Source organism: Lasiodiplodia theobromae (genome assembly GCF_012971845.1).
Source record: "Lasiodiplodia theobromae strain AM2As chromosome Unknown scaffold_4, whole genome shotgun sequence".
NCBI classification, from domain to species: domain Eukaryota; kingdom Fungi; phylum Ascomycota; class Dothideomycetes; order Botryosphaeriales; family Botryosphaeriaceae; genus Lasiodiplodia; species Lasiodiplodia theobromae.
This window is the reverse complement of record NW_023336530.1, coordinates 1,310,320-1,330,925: the sequence shown is the minus strand read 5'-3', so window position 1 is coordinate 1,330,925 and position 20,606 is coordinate 1,310,320. Positions and strand designations below refer to the sequence as shown.

The 20,606-nt window shown below is 54.0% G+C and overlaps 7 protein-coding genes across 7 annotated transcripts; 4 read left to right on the top strand and 3 right to left on the bottom strand.

The window, feature by feature from the left end:
* Positions 1-734: 734 nt before the first annotated feature.
* On the top strand, positions 735-2,278 carry LTHEOB_1831 (Batten's disease protein Cln3; the record flags this gene model as incomplete). The annotated part of the gene is made up of 4 exons (XM_035510576.1): positions 735-923; positions 975-1,314; positions 1,371-1,826; positions 1,884-2,278. 4 exons carry the CDS (start codon positions 735-737, stop codon positions 2,276-2,278), a joined length of 1,380 nt encoding a protein of 459 aa, XP_035366341.1.
* A 1,693-nt stretch (positions 2,279-3,971) lies between these two features.
* On the top strand, positions 3,972-6,183 carry LTHEOB_1830 (High-affinity methionine permease; the record flags this gene model as incomplete). The annotated part of the gene is made up of 9 exons (XM_035510575.1): positions 3,972-4,224; positions 4,275-4,342; positions 4,408-4,579; positions 4,635-4,730; positions 4,784-5,046; positions 5,099-5,192; positions 5,255-5,566; positions 5,631-5,883; positions 5,940-6,183. 9 exons carry the CDS (start codon positions 3,972-3,974, stop codon positions 6,181-6,183), a joined length of 1,755 nt encoding a protein of 584 aa, XP_035366340.1.
* A 96-nt stretch (positions 6,184-6,279) lies between these two features.
* LTHEOB_1829 (Maleylacetoacetate isomerase) lies at positions 6,280-7,050 on the bottom strand (the record flags this gene model as incomplete). The annotated part of the gene is made up of 1 exon (XM_035510573.1): positions 6,280-7,050. The coding sequence occupies one exon, from the start codon at positions 7,048-7,050 to the stop codon at positions 6,280-6,282; it is 771 nt and encodes a 256-aa protein (XP_035366339.1).
* Positions 7,051-8,055: 1,005 nt separating this feature from the next.
* On the top strand, positions 8,056-9,427 carry LTHEOB_1828 (Methyltransferase type 11; the record flags this gene model as incomplete). Its single annotated transcript, XM_035510572.1, has 8 exons — positions 8,056-8,094; positions 8,160-8,200; positions 8,255-8,343; positions 8,396-8,418; positions 8,470-8,637; positions 8,692-8,729; positions 8,781-9,341; positions 9,394-9,427. The coding sequence occupies 8 exons, from the start codon at positions 8,056-8,058 to the stop codon at positions 9,425-9,427; spliced, it is 993 nt and encodes a 330-aa protein (XP_035366338.1).
* Positions 9,428-9,765: 338 nt separating this feature from the next.
* Positions 9,766-13,881, bottom strand: LTHEOB_1827 (ABC multidrug transporter; the record flags this gene model as incomplete). The annotated part of the gene is made up of 7 exons (XM_035510571.1): positions 9,766-9,832; positions 9,974-10,307; positions 10,380-10,539; positions 10,595-12,309; positions 12,368-12,873; positions 12,923-13,470; positions 13,519-13,881. 7 exons carry the CDS (start codon positions 13,879-13,881, stop codon positions 9,766-9,768), a joined length of 3,693 nt encoding a protein of 1,230 aa, XP_035366337.1.
* Positions 13,882-15,608: 1,727 nt separating this feature from the next.
* LTHEOB_1826 (C6 zinc finger domain containing protein) lies at positions 15,609-17,472 on the top strand (the record flags this gene model as incomplete). The annotated part of the gene is made up of 3 exons (XM_035510570.1): positions 15,609-16,614; positions 16,665-16,870; positions 16,942-17,472. The coding sequence occupies 3 exons, from the start codon at positions 15,609-15,611 to the stop codon at positions 17,470-17,472; spliced, it is 1,743 nt and encodes a 580-aa protein (XP_035366336.1).
* A 219-nt stretch (positions 17,473-17,691) lies between these two features.
* Positions 17,692-20,265, bottom strand: LTHEOB_1825 (ATPAse AAA+ type core protein; the record flags this gene model as incomplete). The annotated part of the gene is made up of 7 exons (XM_035510569.1): positions 17,692-18,290; positions 18,370-18,435; positions 18,499-18,654; positions 18,715-18,798; positions 18,853-19,081; positions 19,173-20,180; positions 20,230-20,265. 7 exons carry the CDS (start codon positions 20,263-20,265, stop codon positions 17,692-17,694), a joined length of 2,178 nt encoding a protein of 725 aa, XP_035366335.1.
* Positions 20,266-20,606: the final 341 nt, after the last annotated feature.

The window sequence follows — 20,606 nt, the reverse complement described above, 5'->3', positions numbered from 1 at the left end:
AGTGTGAATGTCGACTAAGCGACTAGTGGTAGTCATGCGGAAAGCTGAGCTGCAATGCCACCACACCGTCGCGACTGTGCCGCGACAAGATATTGTACGGCATGTAGGTAGCCAACAAGCTGGATACCTTTGACATTGTGCAGCAATTCAGCTTCCGAGCTGTTGAACCGGGAGAGGGGCCGAGTCGGCTCCTTTGTCAGCCCGACCAGTTTCAGCCCACCCGTGAAACATCGGGGCGATCATGGGGGGATCCGATACGTTGGAGAATGCTCGGCAGTCGGCCATTGGCCGCAGTCCTCGGAGTTCGAACAGTCCTTCGAAGGACTGGGAGGATGGAGCCATTGGTGTAGCTCTGTGTACCTGCAGCTGTTAGGACGTCCTCGGTAACATGTGATGATAGGCCAACCCAGATGGCAAGGTGAATGAGGATTAGCTCACGTAATAGTACACAAACATGCGCTCCGAGTACATGCATGTATTCTGCCGAATGGCAGGTACGTTTGCGGTCAACAGCTGCCAAGCAGCCAAGACACAAGTTACGGGGCGGAGAGAGCGAGCGCGTGCCACCACCTTATCCGCTGGCCCTAAAATGTGACACAGCCGCGGGCTAACAATAACATGAAGCCTCTTGGAAAAGGAACGTGTGCCGTGCCTGGCCCAGACATAAAGTCAAGCTTGCCGGAGACGAAGCTCACCAGGAGACGTCCAAGCCATCTCACACTCATCTTTCCACAATGATCGAGTCTCAGGCAGCGCCCCAAGCCACTCCGGCGGTCGATGGAGACAGAGAAGCTTCTGAGCACATCCTTCGGGCCGCCGCTGCCGCGCCTTTAGTTCCCACCGACTCTGCCGAGCACCTGCCACGGAGCTCGGGAAGCTGGTTCAAGAGAGACATCATTGCTTTCTTCCTTCTTGGGCATACTGTCAGTATTCACGTGCTTTCCCTCTTGGCACCACCTAACTATCCTCTGTAGATGGCTCTTCCGACATCCATCCTGTTCACTGCGTCACATTCCATGTTCCCTGGATTCACTGGAGCTTTCATGATAGTCGTTTCGCTGTCAACAATCGCCACTGTATTTCCAACGCCGCCCATTCTCCGCTTCATCCCCCATTGGCTCAGAGTCGTCCTCATCTTCGTCGGTAGCTGTCTCAGCTTCTATTTCTCCACCCTCGGTGAGCCAAGGATCCCGCCGGGCCAGATCAGTGGCACTTCCATGGCAATCACCGTCTACTTCTTCGCTGCATGTGCATTCCATGAGACAGCTGCCTTCTTTGATCCGAGGACCACTGCTGCTTTCAGCACCGGCGCAGGTAAGAGAAATTTCATCTCGACTTCCCCCGCGGAGAGCTGACATCACCCTCCACAGGCTCTTCCGTTTTTATCGGTCCTGTACTCTACATCGGAATCATGCAGGCCTACAACGGCTATTGGAGAACCGTCCTCCTCGTCTGCCTCTGCACCACTCCCTTGTTCCCCATGGTGTGGTGGATTCTCGTCCCAAGAGAAGGCCGCCGCGCCGCCGAGGAGGGTCGCCGCGCCGCGAGGTCCAAAAGGCGGAGGTCCACCGGCAGCTCTACGCCAGATCAAGACCCCGAAAAGAACGCCGGCATGACCGGAGTGGCACCAGTACGCACCAGTGGCTTCGGGCCCGAGCGCACCCGCATCGGTCTCTTCTTCAAGGTCCTCTTCCCCACATACGTCCTGCCGCAGATGATTGCCGTGTTGCTGGGTATCGTCGCGCTCTTTGGTCTCACGCCGATTTTCATGTACCTGAGCAGCTTCAAGAAGGTGCCGATGGGTGAACTTCAGTACGAAATAAGCTGTATGTGTGACCTTCAGCCTTTTGAAACTTTTACACAAATTGCTAACTTCTTGCCAGACCTGGCCTACGGCGTTGCGCAATTTATATCCTCGACATTGTCCACCCGCTATCCGCTCCCGAAGCTCTGGATCTGGGCCGCACTGCAATGCACGATTATCGTTCTCAGCCTCGTTCAGATCACCGAGCCCTTCTTCACGTACTACGGCGTCTGGATCCTGTTCATCTTCATCCACGGCGCAATCGTCGGCGCTTCCAACATCAACACCAACCACAAGATCGACAGCGACTTCCGCAGAAGGGGCGAGCCGGAGGAGGTTCGTTCTTTTGCCGTAAGCTACGGCGGTCTCGGGAATGTGATTGGTGAATTTTTTGGCGGCGGTTTCGCGATAATGGTCCAGCGGTTGGTGATGCTGTGGATCAAGCCGGCGCATCCGATCCCCCCACCCATTTAGACTACGGGCCATTCGTTCCTGATGAAAAGTGAAGGATATCCAGTTTGTCCTTTTTCCACGCGCACCTTTGTTTATAAAAGCTAGAGCATTAAGATTCGGGGCTGTGATTACTCAGTCAATTCCACCATTAAGGATCACCATTGGCTAAAATTGGTTCACTGTAACGGAATCACCTCCAGATAAATGAGTTGAATCAATATCGTTGAACAAAGCTTCATCAAAAACGGGCCTGTACTTTGTCGGTGCGTGTTCCTACTCCATTCAGAGACACTCCTTCACAATCCCAACGTTTAGAATCACATTAGCCACATTTTTTCCCGTAAAGAAACCATGGGGCGCAAACCCTGCCCACTGGTGCATGAACTCGTCGTGGCATCAAAAAGTATGTCAAACAAATAGTGTAAGGCTGTTTCTCGAACTTCGATAGTCCGCCACCATTCCGAAATCATCTTGAATTTTTAATAATTCATGGAGCGTGATTGGCGTATTTCTTCAACTGGATGGCAATACCGCACTCTTGTCCAGTAAGCTGTATCCGCCTGTGGGGCCGTGTGTAGATCAGGTGCGGGGAAGACAAGCCATGATACGCAACGCGCACAAGGCAGATTCCGTAGCCTAGACAGCCACTATTTCTTGAAAAGGAAGTAAATACAACCTTCTGTGGAATGACGCAAGCCCGCGGGCAGGGAAATCATCATGCGGCATTTGCCCGAAGAAAACTGTAAGGATATGGGAGGCATACGAGCGCCTAGACCCGAGAGTAGTTCACGGACACCACAACATTGTGTGTGCACCCGGTGTTTCTAATAATATCGATGCAGGAATTACCTGATGGCAGTTGCTCCAGCACCGGAGCAGTGGCTTATCCAAGCTACTGTGTGATTCTTAAAAGAATCCAATAGACGTGTCCCTTATTTGCAATGGCAGGTCACAGAATATGATGCAACGCAGCTGTCTAGTATAATCGTGGTACGTAATGGGTCCGTTGCCACAGTGGACTTATCGGACGTCGTGGATTGAAGGCCGTGTTTGCCGGGTTGACCAGGCCTCGTTTGCCCATGAACCAATTATCAAATATTTATTGGAGACGCGACGAGGTGTTTCAGGCACCGCGATTCATGGTTTTCTGCAGAGTGCGGCAGTTGGTGCAGGCACTTCGCATGGGAACGGGATGGAAATGACATACTCAAACGCTCACAATTCTTGAAACTCATAACCTGAACACAGTGATATTTTTCTTCTAAACTCTGATGCAAGCAGCCTCTCCCAGGGCAGTTGAATGACTTCATCTTCATGGAATGTGCGATTCAAAACGCTGTCGCTGCAGCGTGGTCGCGTTTTGACGGGGCAGTTTCGCCATTTCGGGGATGTCTGTTGTGATCGCCACACCCTGTCTAGCCTCCACCCACACTCCCACTTCTGTACGGTTGTATCATCGGGTCCTCCGATGCCGAAATTAAGCGAACGGCAAAGCCAACCAAACGGAGCTAAAAGTCGTGTACAGCTACCAATTCGAGCTTGTTTGGAGCAGGAAACCCATAAAAATGATGCATTGATATAAAGTCTCTGGGAACTGTTTTCTCGTTTTTCTCTCGAGTGCATCGGCATCTCGAGCAACAACACTGACCTCTCTCACTGCAAGACGCATCCATTCTCAGCCCTGCCTTGTTGCGCCTTGATACTTGTTCTCCCAATGTCTTGGCGGAAGCCATTTGGCGATGGCGCTGGTGCGCAGGGCACGGTGCTGGAAGGCCAAAGGGAGGAGATATCGGAAGGAGGCACTCAGTACATCGGCGAGAAGGGAGGTAACGATGCACCGCCTACCTTCCAGGATGCGTCCGGTGCGCCTATCGAGAACAATTCGCCGTTGGGATATTCGGTCGGCCCAGTCACGATTACCCTGCTGAACATTACCATGATGATTGGCGCTGGTATCTACTCCACACGTACGTTCTGCACACTAGCCAAGCCGGAAGTTTATACTAACTGCTCCAAGCATCCTCGATTCTGTCTGGAACCGGTTCTGTTGGAGTTAGTTTTGTTTACTGGACGCTTGGTTACTTGGTACGTTCTCGATGCCCAATACAGAGGTGTGACAGAAGAACAGTGACTGATTTGTATCCACACAGTTATGTATGGCATCAGGATCTGTCTACCTCGAATTTACCGCCTACTTCCCCAGTCGATCCGGTTCCGAAGTTGTCTTCCTCGAACAAGCCTACCCACGTCCCCCGTGGCTCTTCCCGACAACGTTTGCCGTCCAGAGCGTTATTCTCTCATTCGGAAGTGCCAATGCTACCGGTGAGTGGATTCTATAAGCGGCTTTTCTACAAATAAAAACTTATTCGAACAATAGTCATGGCCAACTATCTGATCGCCATCTCCGGGCACGAAGGAACCAATTGGCAGATCAAGGGTACTGCTCTGGCATGCTACACCCTTGCTACCTTGAGTAGGACCATCACAAGTTCCCTGTTCCATTTTTTAGAAATTAACGGAAAACAGCTCTTGTATTCAACACGAAGTATGCCTATCGGTTCTCCAATGCCGTCGGCGTCGTCAAGATCTGCACCCTGCTTTTCGTTATCCTCACCGGCTTTGTCGTATTGGGTGGTAACACCAAAGTTGAGGATCCCAAGGCCAATTTCCGTGATGCATGGTCCGGTAGCAAGACTGCCTCTGCTTACGGCATGACTACTGCACTTTACCGTATCATCTTCTCGTATGGTGGCTACAACAACGCCTTCAATGTTGCCAACGAAGTCAAGGTATAACGTCCTGCCACGCCGTATACGAAAGAAAAAGGACTGACATTGGTAGAACCCCGTCCGGTCGCTCAAGATCTACGCTACTGTTGCTCTGACCACTGTTTATGTTCTGTACATGTTTGCCAACGTCGCCTTCTTCGCTGCTGGTGAGTAGCTTCAAACATTCGGGAGGTCAAACCATAAATTTTAACCACTGACACACTTGCAGTCCCCAAGGAGGATCTTGAGAACTCCGGCCTTACCGCTGCCAGTCTGTTCTTCACCGCCGTCTTCGGAAACAGTGGCGCCGTACGCGGCCTCAACTTTCTCATTGCTCTGGCCTCTTTCGGTAACATGATTGCGGTAATCATTGGTCTATCTCGGCGGATTCGTGAGTGTGGCCGGCAAGGTGTCCTTCCCTGGACTACCTTCTGGGTTTCTACCAAGCCTTTCGGAACTCCCCTGGGGCCGTATTTTGTCATTTGGGCGTTGACAGCCCTGATGATTTTGGCCGTCCCCGCTGGAGATGCTTTTACTTTCGGTAAGTCCTCGTTTCAATGCTGCCTGGCGTGGGCTCGCGTCACTGACGATCGAAAAAAAAAAAGTCAACGATCTGGCCGTTCTCCCGAAGGCTGTGTTCGACTTGGCCATGGCCGTCGGTATCTACATCGTTCGTTGGCGCAGACGCAAGGCCAATCTCCCCGAGCCTGAGTTCAAAGCGTGGAATGTTGTCATCATCTTCAACATCCTCGTTCAGCTGTACCTCGTCATCATGCCCTGGTACCCACCCGCCGGTGGTCAATACGACGGCGATGTTAGCTTCTGGTACGCTACATACGCCGTTACTGGCATTGCAATGTAAGTAATTCTTCTTTCTGTCCTACGTAAGGCTGCGGGAATTAACATCAGTGTAGTCTTCTCGTTTGTGCCGGCTACTACTGGCTTTGGGCTTTCCTTCTTCCCAAGTGGAAAGGATACCAATTACGGCAAGAACTCATTCGTCTTGATGACGGCGCTCAAAGTCACCGACTCCGGAAGATCCCTAATGCTGAGGTCGCTGAATGGGATGCTACGCATGATGCGGCGGGGCGCCCCATTGTGTCTTCCTCTTCTGATTCCAAGCTGTCTTCAGTCACGGAGACTGCAGTAAAGGTGTAGAAAGGAGTGGACTTTGCTGAATGAAAAGCGTATGCAAAAAGGAGGCAGGGAGAAACAAGGCAGATAGTACGCTTCTCAAAAATACCAACGTGATCGTCAAAGCCTTCCTCCCCCTCCCCCAAATTCTTCCCCAACAACCCCCAACCCGCCCACCCTAAACGCCTCCAACCGCGCACACTCCCGCACCACGTACCCCACCCTGGGCCACCTCCTCCCCACCTCGCATAAGCCCACCCTCATCGCCCCCTCCACCGCCGGCACGAGAAACACATCCGCGGCCGAAACCCCATCGCCAACACTGAACCTGCCCTGCTCTCCAGTAGCCAACAACTCCTCATACGCCCCCAACCCCCTCTCGTACACCCGCCGCGCCCACGCTTCCCCATCGCCGCCGTAGTCCGTGGTAATGGCATCCCGCCACCGCTTGTTGGCCGGCGGCTGGACGTCGCAGGCGACGAGCGCGACGAGATCAAGGACGGCTGCACGACGGCGGAGGAGCGATGCGGCAGCGCTGGAGTCCGCAGAAGAAGAAGCGAATGGTGGCGCGGGGATCAGGCGCGGAGGGGAGGAGGGGAAGAGGGTGTCGAGGGCGTCGATGATGGCGAGGGATTGGGTGATGGTGATGATGGTGGGCTGCTTCTGCTGGCTGGCGTCGAGCTCGACCACGAGGGTTGGGATGCTGGCGTTGGGGTTGAGGGAACGGTAGGCGGGGGTGTGGTGGTCGGAGGCGGAGAGGTTGACGGGGTGGTAGGTTATGGGGAGGTTAATGTCGTGGAGGCGCTTGAGGTGCAGGGCGATGCGGATGCGGGCGCTGCAGCCGGAGAGGGGCGCGTGGTGGAGGTGGAGGGCTGTTGCGCGGATGGGCATTATTCTCCGATCAATGGCAGCAGAGGTGGAAGAGGGCTGTGAGATGTGGAGAATGGAAACCACCATGCAAGGGTGGATTCTTTGGCCCCACCTTCCCGTGTTGGTTAGCACTAATTGGCTGTTACTGTCTGTCAAGCACTCTCCACTGAATAAAGCTGGGCCAGAATAAAACAGGTCTTACATGGGTACTACGCTCCACATACGCCTACCGATTCAGAACAGGGTATAAAGCAAAAGCAAGCATGGTCCTCTGAGTTGGTTTCAAAGTGAGTGCGCACCATAGCCCATCTTAAAAGAAAGTGTGTAAGGTTGTATTGAAGGCGGTCGAAGCCATCGCTCAGACGTAGATGCAGAGCTCAAGGCTACACAAGAACGCCTGGACAGAAGGTCTCACTACCCGCATAAGCTGAGTGCAGTTGCTGGCGGACCATAGAAGATCATTTCTCTGATCTGCGGTTTTTTTTTTTCTGTTGGCTGATAATGATACCAAAAGATAAGCTTATGTGACAGAAATTGAAGCCCTGTTTTCGTTTCCTTATCTCTTCTAAGCATTGCCAATTTCTTGGCTTCTTATGGCAGCACCTTGCGTCCCCATGGCACACACAATGCTAAACACATATGTATAGATACACAATACTACATTATTGTACAGTATGTTCAGTGAATGGATTGCCCACTGAGAGATGTTATGAGGGCGTTGCATGCATGATGACAATGCGACTTGTCGCCTCTATCTCTGGCTGTCAGAGTGGCTTGTCTGGTAATAATTGACGGAATGGTTTCCGTCGTATCAGGATGAAACTCAACGTATGACCATGCTCGTAAGACTCTGGAATGACTCGCAAGCTGTGTCGTACCAGCCTTGACCGGATGGGGCAGGTATCTGCAGTTACCCCACATGGGCGCGCGCCGCGTCTCCGGATTCTTTGCTGCGCCGCTTCCCCCAGACCTGGACCTGTCGACCCCTTTCGCTGTACCCACATCCTTCAGCCCAGACGACCAACCATGGACGGGCATTTGGAGGAGCAGATTGAGTTTGATCCGGTACCTATGCCTTTGCAAAATGTATAGGCTCCTGTAGCTTACGGATCATGTCGCAAACGCCGTAGAGCGCTTTGAATGAGGACGAACCAGCCCTAGGAAAAGATGCGTAAGTAGCAAAGCGAAGGGCCGGATGACGTATGGCGGCCAACACTATTCCCAGGCAGAGCTATACTGCATCATTGAAATCAAGTATCCTCGATTACACATACGAGAACGGACGACGATATCACGCCGAAATAACAGGCAGATGTAAGCGTAACAAGTGTGTCCACGCCATCCCTGTGACTGATCATCGTTCCAGCGTACTGGCTCCCCAACGATGAAGTAAGGCCTGAGTCATTCCATGCATTCAGCATCGAGGTTCATGGTGCGTAGTCCGAACTCGATCGTCTCGATATATGCCACCACATAATCGTTCGCCGCTGCGGCGACAAACTGCACCTCGCACCCATTGACCCGCGAACAACCCACCGCATTCTCGACATTGGCACCGGAACCGGAGTCTGGGCCATGGAGATGGCTGACCAGTTCCCCAACGCTCAGGTGATTTAAGATATATCCCAAGCTTGACAAAAAGCTGCTAAAACCCTTCTCAAGATCCTCGGGAACGACCTGAGCCCCGTGCAGCCAAGTTTGTAAGTCTAAGAACCCATCAAGTCTACCACTTTTGGCTCACTGCTCCACAGCGTCCCTCCCAACGTGCGCTTCGAAATCGACGACGTCGAAGCCGACTGGCTGCACAGCGCGCCCTTCGACTTCATCCACAGCCGCTTCATGGCCGGCGCCATCAAGAATTGGCCGCGGCTGATGCGGCAGGCGCACGCCAGCACGGCTCCCGGCGGCTGGGTCGAGTTCCAGGACTTCGACATGCGCTTCTACACCAACGGCGGCGAGTACCAGCCCAGCTCGTCGCCGCTCGACGTGTGGTGCACCGAGCTCATCGAGGGCATCAAGTCGCTCGGCATGGACCCGGAGCCCGGCCCCAGCCTCGAGCGCTGGGTTGAGGACGCTGGGTTTGTGAATGTTACCCACAAGCTGCTGCCAATCCCGACGGGAACGTGGCCGAAGGATAAGACTATGAAGGAGATTGGCGCGTTCGATCTGATGCAGTTCCTCGAGGGGTTTGAGGGGTTGTCGTTGAGGCCGTTTACGACGCTGAGGGGGTGGAAGTATGAGGAGGTTCTCGTTTTCTTGGCGAAGGTGCGCCAGGAGCTGAAGAATCCGGCGCTGAGGCTTCAACATAATCTGTAAGTCTGTCTGAGAGGGACATGTAGAGTCCACAGCTAAGTAATTCGACAGGCACGTTGTATACGCGCAGAAGCCGCTCCAATGAAATACCCCGGAGGTATATCCCCTGAGTCAGTTTGGCATCAATACCACACGCAATACTGGGGCATTTGCAGCATATGAAGACTTCTAGGTGGTTTACGAAGCTTCGTTCAAAGGAGAAAGACGGAGAGGTTCAATGATTAATGCTATTACGCTGTCACTTGTTCACGCTTGGCCTTCAGAAAGATATTGCTAATCTACATATCCCCCCTTCCGAGAGAGAAATAGAGTATTTTATCTACTGGTGCTTCATCCAATAGAGTCCTCATGCACCGACGAGCAGACCGGCTGTTTCTCTTTTCACTGACATCTCGTCTCCAATTGTCCTCATGACCCCACAGCCTATCCAGAGGCGCTCTTAGTCGCCTTGCTCCTCAACTTCATCATAACAAACACCATAGCATAGGAACTGATGCAAAACAGCACCGTGATCCCCACATCCCTCCACCCGTAGTACCTCGCATTCAAATTAAACGTCCGCGCATACTCCGCCCCCGTCTTATACGCACAATACTCACAACCAACCCTACTACCCGGCTCAACCACGTACCCGGCGTTCTCTTTGAGAAACGCGGCCATGTACTCGCCGCAGGTGGTGCTGCCGTCAGGCGGCAGCGGGATGGATGTGAGTTCGCTGGATGAGCAGCGCACGTCGACGTCCCACAGCAGCTGCGTCAGCAGGCCGCCGACGAGGTACGAGAAGGGGTCGAGCCAGTAGAGCCAGTGGCGCCAGAAGGACGTGATTTGCCCGTACGGCACGACGATGCCGCAGAAGGTGATCAGGCCGGCGCCGAGCACGATCGGGTTCATCAGCGAGGCGAAGTATTCGTTCGGCGCGTACGTCGCGATGGCTTGGCCGATGGAGGTGTAGAGGAGCTCGTAGACTGTGGGGTGGGTGGTTGTTAGTGCTCATGTGTGGAAGCGGGGGCAGAGCGAGAGGAAGGTGGTGAACTGACGGATCATTTGGAAGAAGATCTGGCCCGATATCGAGGCCTGCACGGGCAGGCCGGAAGGGAAGTACCAGCAGATGAAGTAGAGCGTGCCGCAGAGTATGAGCCAGGGGATTTCGGAGACACATTGGGCGAAGACGAAGGCGAACCAATGGTAAGTCTTGGACTGTGGTCATTGTTAGCGCCACTCTTTCTTCTGTTGATGTAGCACACGAACGTACCTTTTTCTCACGTGTTTCAAATATGTCCCGGTTCCGCAAATAGAGAGGCTGCAGCTGGTTGATGACTCCAGGTGCGATGAAGACAAAGTTGAATACGGAAAACAAGCGCAGCTGGAGGTCGAAGGTTCCATTGCCAACCTTCCAAAAGGCGAAGCCGGAGAAGAGCGCCTGGACGACGTGGAGCAGGATTTTGTTCCACACGTAATCCGGATTCCTCCACAGCGCAACAGATTGCCGGATTGTTACTTGCTTCATTTGATGTAGCAGAGGAGTAGCGAAGCTGCGTGACGAATCTGTATGGTTGTCTTTGCTATGTCCTTGGGCAAGGGATCGTATGCTTTCGTTCAAGTGATCCAACTCGTCGAGGGTTCTCTTGCACTCGGGAGACTCTCGCCATATCTGCGCCCAATCCTGGCCAGAGCTCTGCCTTCCTTGAACAACATCGATGATATGCTCTGCCGGGTTGACGTCAGGTGCGCAGGGAGCGCCGTTGCGCGCAAAGTACTCAAGCAACTTGGAGGACCCCTCTCCCGTCTCGCCGAAATAGGTTGTGCGGCCGCCCTTGGCGAGGAGCAGGAGGGAGTCAAACGCATTGAAAACGAATGCTGACGGCTGATGGATCGTACATATGACAGCCTGGCCATTCCCCGCCAGCTTACGCATGAAGCGTACTATGCTGAAAGCGCTCTGACCGTCAAGTCCGCTGGTTGGTTCGTCCAAGAAGAGTAACTTCGGTTTCGCAACCAGTTCCACTCCGAGCGTCAGCCGCTTCTTCTGCTCGATGGTAAGGCCGGCTCCTGGCGTGCCCACAAGCGCGTCTTGGATATCCCGCAGCTCGAGGAGGTCGATAATGTTTTCCACGTAGTCAACTTTTTCCTGGTCTGGAATCTCGTAGTCCTGGCGAAGACGGGCCGAGAACAACAGTGCTTCCCGCACGGTCGCGGTGGCTTCGTGGACGTCGTTTTGCTCGCAGTATCCCGTGGTGCGTTGGAAGGTGATATCCTGAGGCAATCCATCAACGAGTATGGATCCCTCGATGCGTCCAGCATCCTTTCTTTGCGCCAAAACGTCCATTAGCGTAGTCTTGCCGGCGCCGGAAGTACCCATGAGGGCGAGCAGACATCCTGGTTTGACGTATCCGCAAACGTCCCGCAGCAGTTGCTTGTCCTCTCCTCTGTACTTGACGTAGTAGTTCAGGTTCTTCCACGTGAAGGTGGACTGGTGCGAGGAGGAGGCTATGTCTTCGGCCGGCGGCCCCGTTGGAGACCGCTTCTGATCAGTGGTTACGCTGGCTTTCTCCACATCTACAGGCACAGGGGTGCGTTGCAGCTTGCTTCCGCGTTTGAACAGGAGACGCGATGAACCACCGGAACTGTCTGCCTTCTCAAATCCAATGGCGGTGAGGCATGCAAAGAATATCCAGAAGCCGATGATGATACCGAATCCCCGCCAGACGTGGTGCTTGGAATGGTTGTACTGCGCTGCAATGTATGCATCACCGGGGATTACCTTGCCGCTCGACCCGGCCACCGTACACGAGCGGTACCGGTCGTCAGTGTAGCTCTCGCCATACGGGATGTACTGAGGCGTAATGCAAGTCAGCTCCAGACCGCTCCATTCGTTGGCCATCAGTGACTCGAATGCATGCGAGGCTGGGTTGATGTAGAAGATCCAGCGAAACCAGACGTGCATCGAGTTGAAGGGGATCATGTAGCCTGGACACCGTTGCTGTCAATGATTTGTGCAAACTCGTGTGGTCCTGGAGCAACTTACCTGCGCAGACCATCATAATCATGATCGTAAAGCCAGAGACTTTCGATGCATTGCCGAAGTTCTTGAACAACGCGCCAATGGCCCGAAACTCGGAAGCGAAGCAGAAGACGGTTACGTTGAGGACTATCCAGTAGGTAAAAAACTTGGCTGCGTCATACTGGAAGTGACACATGAAGTAGAGTACTATGGTGAAGACGGTGACTTGGAACATGTATACGGGGATATCGACAATGACGGATGCGATGCAAAAGGCCGTGGGTCGGTAGTAGGCGAAGCGTTTGTGGCGTGATAAAATCGGTCTCCCGAGGAATGATGCCGTTGTTTCTGCCAGAGACTGCAACCCAAAGTAGAGGATTCCAAAGAATAGAGCACCCGGGCGCAAGAAAACCGAGTCGCTGGCGTCTGAGAGATTGTAGAAGACGGATCCACAGACGAGGGCTTGGAGGAGAGCTGAGATGGCCTTGATAGCTATAGACCACCGGTCTCCCCACATGATTTCGAAGGACCTGCCATACCGTTAGTGCTTGGTTCAAAATTCTTGGTGTAGCTGATTACCTGATGGTGCATGCCCAAACTTGATGCATTAGACTGACGGTGTATACGCTTTGCATCTTCCGCAACAGCGATGACCTTTGTCTCTCAAGCGCCATGACGTCTCTAAGGTTATCAATCTCGTAAGAGAGGGAGTTGTAGTCCACTGTTCCCTGGTCCATGGCTTGCCAGATGGCACTTTTGTAGTACCTTGATTCGAACTCTTCCGCGGTGTTGGGTACTTTGTTTTCAAACCCAGATCTGATAACGCGTTCGGTATGCACAGGCACAGCCGTGAGGAAGTCCGCAACCGCACCTCCAGACGGACACACGAAACCCATGTCCTCGAAGTAAGACTTAGCCAATGCCCTCGGCCCGTAGTAGATGGTTCGGCCTTCACACAGGACGAGCACCTTGTCGAATTGGTCATACAACCCATTGCCGGTCTGGTAGAAGGTGGCAACAATTGACTTCTTCTGCTCTTGTGCCGTACGTCGAAGCACTCTTCCGAGATCTAATGCTGTACTTGCGTCGAGCCCTCTGGTAGAGTTATCCCAACATTGAATGGGAGCCTAACGTTGATCAGCCAAGGTAGCAACAACTGCTTGAACAAAACTTACTTGTCCGGCCATCACCTCTGCTATCGAAACCCGCTTTCTTTCGCCACCCGAAACCCCGCGAACGAATTCGTTGCCGACCAATGTACCCTTCGTGTGCCCAATGCCGAGCTGTTCAAGGATGTCGTTGCCCAGCTCTTCCGCAAAATCATCTTTGGACTGCAGGTAAGCAGGCCTGTTATCGGGAGCTTTGTTTCGCAGTGCAAAGCGCATCGTTTGTGTCACGGTCAAAGTGGGAAAGTGAATGTCATCTTCACTGTTGAAGAGCATTTGATGTCGGAACGTATTCGCTTCGACGTGGTCCGCACTGCCAAACCGCACTTCACCTTCGATTGCAGGGAAGGACTCGCGGTCGTTGGCAAGCATTCGCAAAAGCGAAGTGCAGCCAGCCCCAGGTCGGCCAAGGACAAGAAGCTGCGGTCAAACTTAGCCGAGAATGACAGAGGAGAAATAAGCCGTGGAGTCCTGACCATCTCACCCGGCCTTACTTGCCCGGAAACATTGTGAAGGATATACTAAACAGCATTAGCGGGAGCACGGCGTTACGACGATTCGGTGTGCATTCATACTTTCTTGGTCTGATGTCGCCGGCTGAAGCATGAGAAAAGCCTTCTTGGATCTATCTCGGAGAGGAAAGTGTCGCCGTAGTCGGTGCCAGCCTCGTTTGCGGTAATCGAGAGATTCCGAAAAGTGACCGTCAGGTACTTGAGATGTCGATTGTCTGTATCACTCCGTTTCTCATCAATAGAACCGGATTGATCGAGGGCTCTGGAATCTAGAGAGGAATTGGAAGCATTGGGAGCTGATGACTTCGCCATATTCAGACTGAAGGTCTTCTGAAGGGTGAAAAGAGAGCCTAACGCAGGAGAGAAAGCGGGAGTCTGGGTATCATTTAAGAAAAGATCTCTTTGTGGGAGAGTATTCAAGAGTGAGCCGAAGTCTTGATTACAGCCAGGTGTCATACAGGCATGGTGCGCACTATCTGATCCGACCATGAGTAAGCATCCGAATGGATGTTTCCGAACATTTCTTGCTCACCGGGGCGAGAACGGAAGGCGAAGTGTTCGGATACTGACGTTGGGTTCGAGTGATTTGCGATCTCGGAATGTCATCTTCGGAAGCAGGCGCAAGTCCAGGCTGATCCATTGGATAGCGATGATGCCATGTTCAGTGAACGCTTTACTGCATTGCTACCAAAATATGCTCACTTTTCCAAGGCACCAGTACAGAGGGGTACTGCAGCCGAAGGCTAGCGCGAATAAAAGCAGGATCCTCGACGGAACTATGCCTCAGCTGTTTTTTTTTAAAAAAAAAAAATCAAAACGACATATGGGAAGTTGAAGCTATCGTCCGGACGTGCATGTAAATTTTCTAATTTGGCTCTCTCGTCCGGACGATAGCTTGCAATACCACTCTGTATAGTGCATCGGCTTATTTTTCATGAAGAATAGCTCCCTAGCAGTGTCAATGACTCAAGCCAAGGACGTGTAGTAAATGAGCGGGCCGTTTGTGCATGTCTGGCTGAGAGGGTGGGCCCGATGACTAGTCCAAATCAGGAAATTCATTCCGATCCGTCGCCATCGGACCAAGCGTCTCGGGGCAAAGCGCGTGATCCATCGGATCAACACCAAAGTCGAACAACCCCTTCCGCCTTTCACTTGCGATCCGAAATCCCAAGGCATCATCATGTCGGTGCAGTCGTCTCCTTTCGGACGTTCCCCTCAACGTTCGGCTACTTTGGGTGTGTCCGCTCTCTCCCCGAATTCCCGTACCATCCAACCGGTGCTGATACTGTGTTTTCTTTGTCCATTTCTTAGATTCTGGTAGAAGCCCCAAGGTCTCAAAGGCATGCGAGGGTACGCTATCACTACCTTGTTTGAAACCGGGGTGCTTACGGTGCTCCAGAATGTCGTCGGAGGAAACAAAAATGTGACGGCCGAACGCCCTGTAGCATTTGCACCAGGCGGAGAAGCACATGTTCGTACCGCACTACCTTCCGAAACCGAAGCTCTCGGGTTCCTCCTTCCTCTCTTAGTGGGCGGACCACGACGACGAGGGAACCTCCAGCATCAGACCATGCCACGCCTCCTCGCATGCACATCTTCAACAATATCCGCACCACTCATGCTGCTGCTGGCACCGAGCTTTTCTATGGAGCTTCCTCTGTGTTCTCCCTCTTGCAGCATCTCGATATTCACCTGCCAATCCAGGCCACGCCGGTGCCGCAGCCGCAGCCTGGCGTAGATGAAGTCCATGATGGGGACGAGAGTATTCAGCGGTATAACTATCAGAACATCGCCTTCGACTGCATACCACAGCCCACATCTCGTGCAGTTCAAAGCGTGTTTATTAGTCAGGACCTCGCAAGAGCCTCATTACGCAACTTTCTCCTGACCGCTCACCACCTTACTCCGTTTCTGGAGCCCGAGAAGCTGAGTTTGACGCTCGAGAAGCTCTATATTCCGAGTGAGAATTCATCCTTGGAGCAAGCTGACAGGGCGCTTGTCGTTGTTGCAATGGCCACTGGCGCGGCACTCGCGAAGGACAATCCGTGTAGGGAGCACCTGCTCGCCCAAGCTCGCGCAGAGACTGAGAGCATGCTCTACGCTATCAGCCTCCGAGCAGTACAAGTCGCCCTCCTAATGGCTCAGTGCGAGTTCGAGTCCGGGAATCCCAACATATCCTACCTGCAGCTCGGCAGCGCTGTCCGCAAAGCATTCGCTGCCGGTATCCACCGCGCAACCTCGCTTGAGGCCAAACAGACAATGTGGGCGCTGTACTGCGCCGAGAGCATGGTATGCTTCATGATCGGCAGAAATCCCAGCATGACGGAAGATGATATCGTCGCGCCAACGCTTGAGCAGCCATCTTACATGGGCTCGTTTGTCCGCCTATGCACCATTGTTCGCTCCGCTTACAGCATCTACCGTCCCGATACCACCATGACCGTAGCCAATGATATAAGCCGCGCGAACTCCGTCTATCAACAACTTCTTGAATTTTCAAGCACTCTCAAAGAAGATTTGTCACTCGAAATCGGAGGACAACTATACGCCCTCACCGGCGAGGCCCTCTCATGGCACGTAACAATATCTTACCGTACGTCCAGCCGCCGATCTAGTCCCATACAATACTCACACCACCCTCAGTATACCACTTCACCGTCCTCATCGTGTACCGACCCTTCGTCCTGCTCGCCTCCGAGCTCCGCCGCCGCCAGCAAAAAAGCGGCCGCAAACCCAACCTCGTCATCGAAGCCGTCGATCTCAACCCCGCCGTCCGCGCCTGCCTCAACTCCGCGCAGTCCATCGTGCTGCTATCCGAATCTCTGTTTTCCCTCCAAATCGGTGCCGAGGTCAGTCCACGCTCTCTTCTCTTCCCTGCCACCACCCCTTTTCCTTCTCCACGCTAACACTAGCTCATCAGGGCTTCTACAACCACGCCTTCTTCCTCGAAAGCGCCTGCTTCGTCCTCGTCCTCGCCGCCGTCTACGACCACGGCAATGAAAATGAGCTCGGCGGCGCCGTCCGCGAGCGCCACGTCGAGCTCGTCCGGACCGGCCTGGCGCTGGTGCGTAGGCTGGGCAGCAGCCTGAGCCGCGAGCCCATCCGTAGCATCGCTGCGGCGCTTGAGCAAATGCTTGCGCGGGTGAATGCGCTGCGCAACTGCAATGCGCGGAGGGGTGCGAGCAACGATGCGGTGCAAAGGGAAGAAGGGGTCCTGCGGGCCGCTGCGGATGCGGAAGAGGAGGGGGATAATGGGCACAACCGGATGTCTCCTGCAGCGCCGGCGTTTGGACAGGGTGGTGCCGCCGCCGCTGCTGCTGCGGCAGTTCCGCTGCACGGTGGTGGGGGCGGAGAGAGCAGCAACGATGATGTGCTGGACGAGCTGTGGTCGATGACGGATTGGGATATGAGCTTCCCGTTGTTGGATTTTCAGTCGTATGCGCCTAGGTGAAACTAACTGGTTAATACAACCTAGACTTTTTCGCAGGGTTGTCTGCCTCCGAAACATTTCTCAAAAATTGGTGTAGAGACGAGGCAACAAACATGCCTTTAAACTGTCATCATGAACGCCTTCTCCAATTCGATTGCTACTAGCGAAAGTTAGGTCTACCGGCCGTGTTGCCTACCGGGGACTTGTATTAAAGAAGCATATCCGATGCTTCGAATATTCTCACTCATCACCACCACCGCCCGTGACATCCTTCTGCGTCACCCTCAGCACCGTCTCCACATGCTCGACCGCCAACGGCACGCCCTCAAAGCTCGCCAGCAACTGCGCCGACTTGACCAAATTCTTAATCTCCCTCCCATTCAGCTCGGCCCTCGCCAGCCTCTCCAGCTCCTCCGCCCCGATCCCACTCCTCTCCTCCTGCCCGCCCCCCTCCGTCGACATAGCAACCATCCGCTCCCAAATCTGCCTGCGCGCCGCGACGTCCAGATCCGGATACGCGATCTGCAGGTGTATGCGCGACTGGAACGCCGGGTCGATGGCGCGCACGCGGTTCGTCGTCATGAACAGCACGCCGCGGAAGTACTCGAGGAGGCGCAGGAAGATGGCGACGATGCCGTTGCGCTCCAGGTTGTTGCTGCCGCCGCCGCCAACGCTGCGCCGCTTCTCGAGGAAGACGTCGGCTTCGTCGAGGAGCACGACGGCGTCCCATTTGACGGCTACTTCGAGGATCATGGTTAGACACGACTCGAGCTCGGCGGCGGACCGGCCGAGCTCGGCGATGGACATGGCGTAGAGGGGGCGGCGGAGGCGGTCCGCGACTGTGTGTTCGTGTGTGTTCGGTTAGTCGAGAGAAGGATGGGTGGGGGGAGGGGGGGAGGTGTGGAGCTGGATACGTACGCGCTTCTGCGGTGAGCGTTTTGCCTACACCCGGGCTGCCTTCGAGGAGGATCACGATGCCTTGCCCTATAGCGATCGTCGTCAGCTTAACGCAAATTGCTACTTCTCACAAAGCGGGGGGAAATATACCCTTTCCTTCGATGACGTCGTCGAAGTGCTTCTTGTTGCGGAGCTGGCTCTCGACGAACGACAGCATCAGCCTCTTGTGATCGCTCGGCAAGACCAGGCTGTCGAAGGCGGTCTCGTTCCACTTGACCTCCTGTATGCAGTCGACGAAGAACGAGGCTGGAGCGGATCAAAAAATCAGTTACCCGCATGCGATGGTAGGAAGAATCCTCATCTTACCCCATTTCTTGATCTTGAAGGAAAAGCCTCGGACCTTGGCGCCGCAGAGGTACAACAGCTCATCTGGTATCTGCTTGCATCTCACTGCCCTTTATTAGCTCCAGGCTACAGTGGCTGGACCTCTCGAGCCATGCTTACTCAAGCTGTTATCTGATACAGGAGGTGGTGGACCGAGGCAACCCCGAGTCACCATGCCATGCGGGATCGAGGGGGGGTCGTCGTATATTTCGGAACCTGAGTGCGTCGGATCGGAGACATCCCACTGCCCCGGGAAAATCGTATCGTTGCGAAGAGGTTGCAGGAACATCCGCTCCATCGGATTGAAGTTGTTGTACGCTTCCGCATCGACGATGATCCGTCCGTCAACCTTTGTCGGAGTCGATTTCAGTAAATTGTCACCAGTAATAGGAGAGCACCTTGACAGCATTCCTTTGAGGGGAAAACAGACAAAAACTTACATAAGCTGACCTCGTCGTCATGCATGGCATGGGCATGGGCATCCTCCTTGACATAGGCGCAGGCTCAGGCAGCGCAAGATCGGCCATCCCCCCGTAGGACTTGTAGTGGAAGCCATATGCCTGGAGGTCCCTGAACCTCTCACCCCTCCTATGAAGCCTCTGACGCAACTCGCCGATGTTCGGATGGAGGTGCGCAGGATAGGCATCAAGGCTCGTCACAGCCGTAGTGCCCTCGAAGAACGGTATCACTGCAGAGGATGTTTTGTAGCCAAAGCCCGAGCCGTCGAAGTCGATGCTGCGGATGTCGAGTTGGAACGACACCGTGTCGCCGGCGCACTTCATGCTGGAACCTACGAGACGGTGGATGGACTCGTGGCCGCCGCTCGGGAAGAAGACATCGATGCCGGGCTTGAAGATGGTCCAGAGGTTGGCAAAGTCTATGACGCCGTAGCGAGCGTAGTCTCTGCTGAGGGCGATGACGTCGCGGAGTTCTGCCTGGAGGATCTTCCGCAGCAGCTTACCGTGCTCCTTGGTGAGAGGGTCCTCTTCTCGCTGGACGGCCTCCTTCAGTTGCTCCCACTGGTAGAAGAACGGCTGGAATGGAGCTTTGAAAACTAGCCGCTCCAGGTCCGTGGTGATGCTGCCGAAGTGTTCGAAGACTTTGCCCAAAAGCACTTTCAGGCGCGGGCTCTGAACAACGATGGAGTGGAGGGTCATTGACTTCGTGTCCGAGTCATGGTCCTTCTTCATGCGCACGAGCAGGGCGTGCTTCTTGCTCTCGGCGTGCTTCTCGATGTCGGGAGAGAGATCGTCAGGCGGGGTCTCGACCCAGTTGATGCAGCAGTTGCATTTCTGTGGTCCCTCGTACAATGTTTTGATGGTTGATTGCTGGCCCGTGATGCCTTTGTCCTGGATGTTGCCGGCTTCGGATTGCTCGGTATCGGAATCATTTGCATGCGCATCTTGGAGGAATGATTCATCGAGTAGATCCGAGAGACTCCTCACTCGCTAAGCCATGATCAGTACGATAAACAGAGAAAGAACTTGGAATACTGACGTTCATGGCGCTTTCTCCGTTCATTGTTTCCTCCATGGCGAATGTCAGCGTTGGCTTCCCAGAGATTGCATGGGCTTTCAACGGACAAGAGATGTTTCTAGCCCCGGTCGCAGCTGCTTCTTGTATTTACATTGCTCTGAGGCTCTTCAGAGGCCGCTGCTGCCTGGAGATCGCCGGCCAGGCTTTTTGCGTTGTGCAAGGCTGAGGAATGCTGCGTTGTAATCGGGAGCATGCGGGGTAGAACAGTGCTGCGCCGCCGTCATTGGCTACCGACGTAGAATCCAACACTTGTGTTATAGGTAGCATGCAGCTTTGACAGTATGCAGCTTGCAGTACGGGTGGCTTTTCATGACGTGTCTTAGCGCAGATCGCTGCAA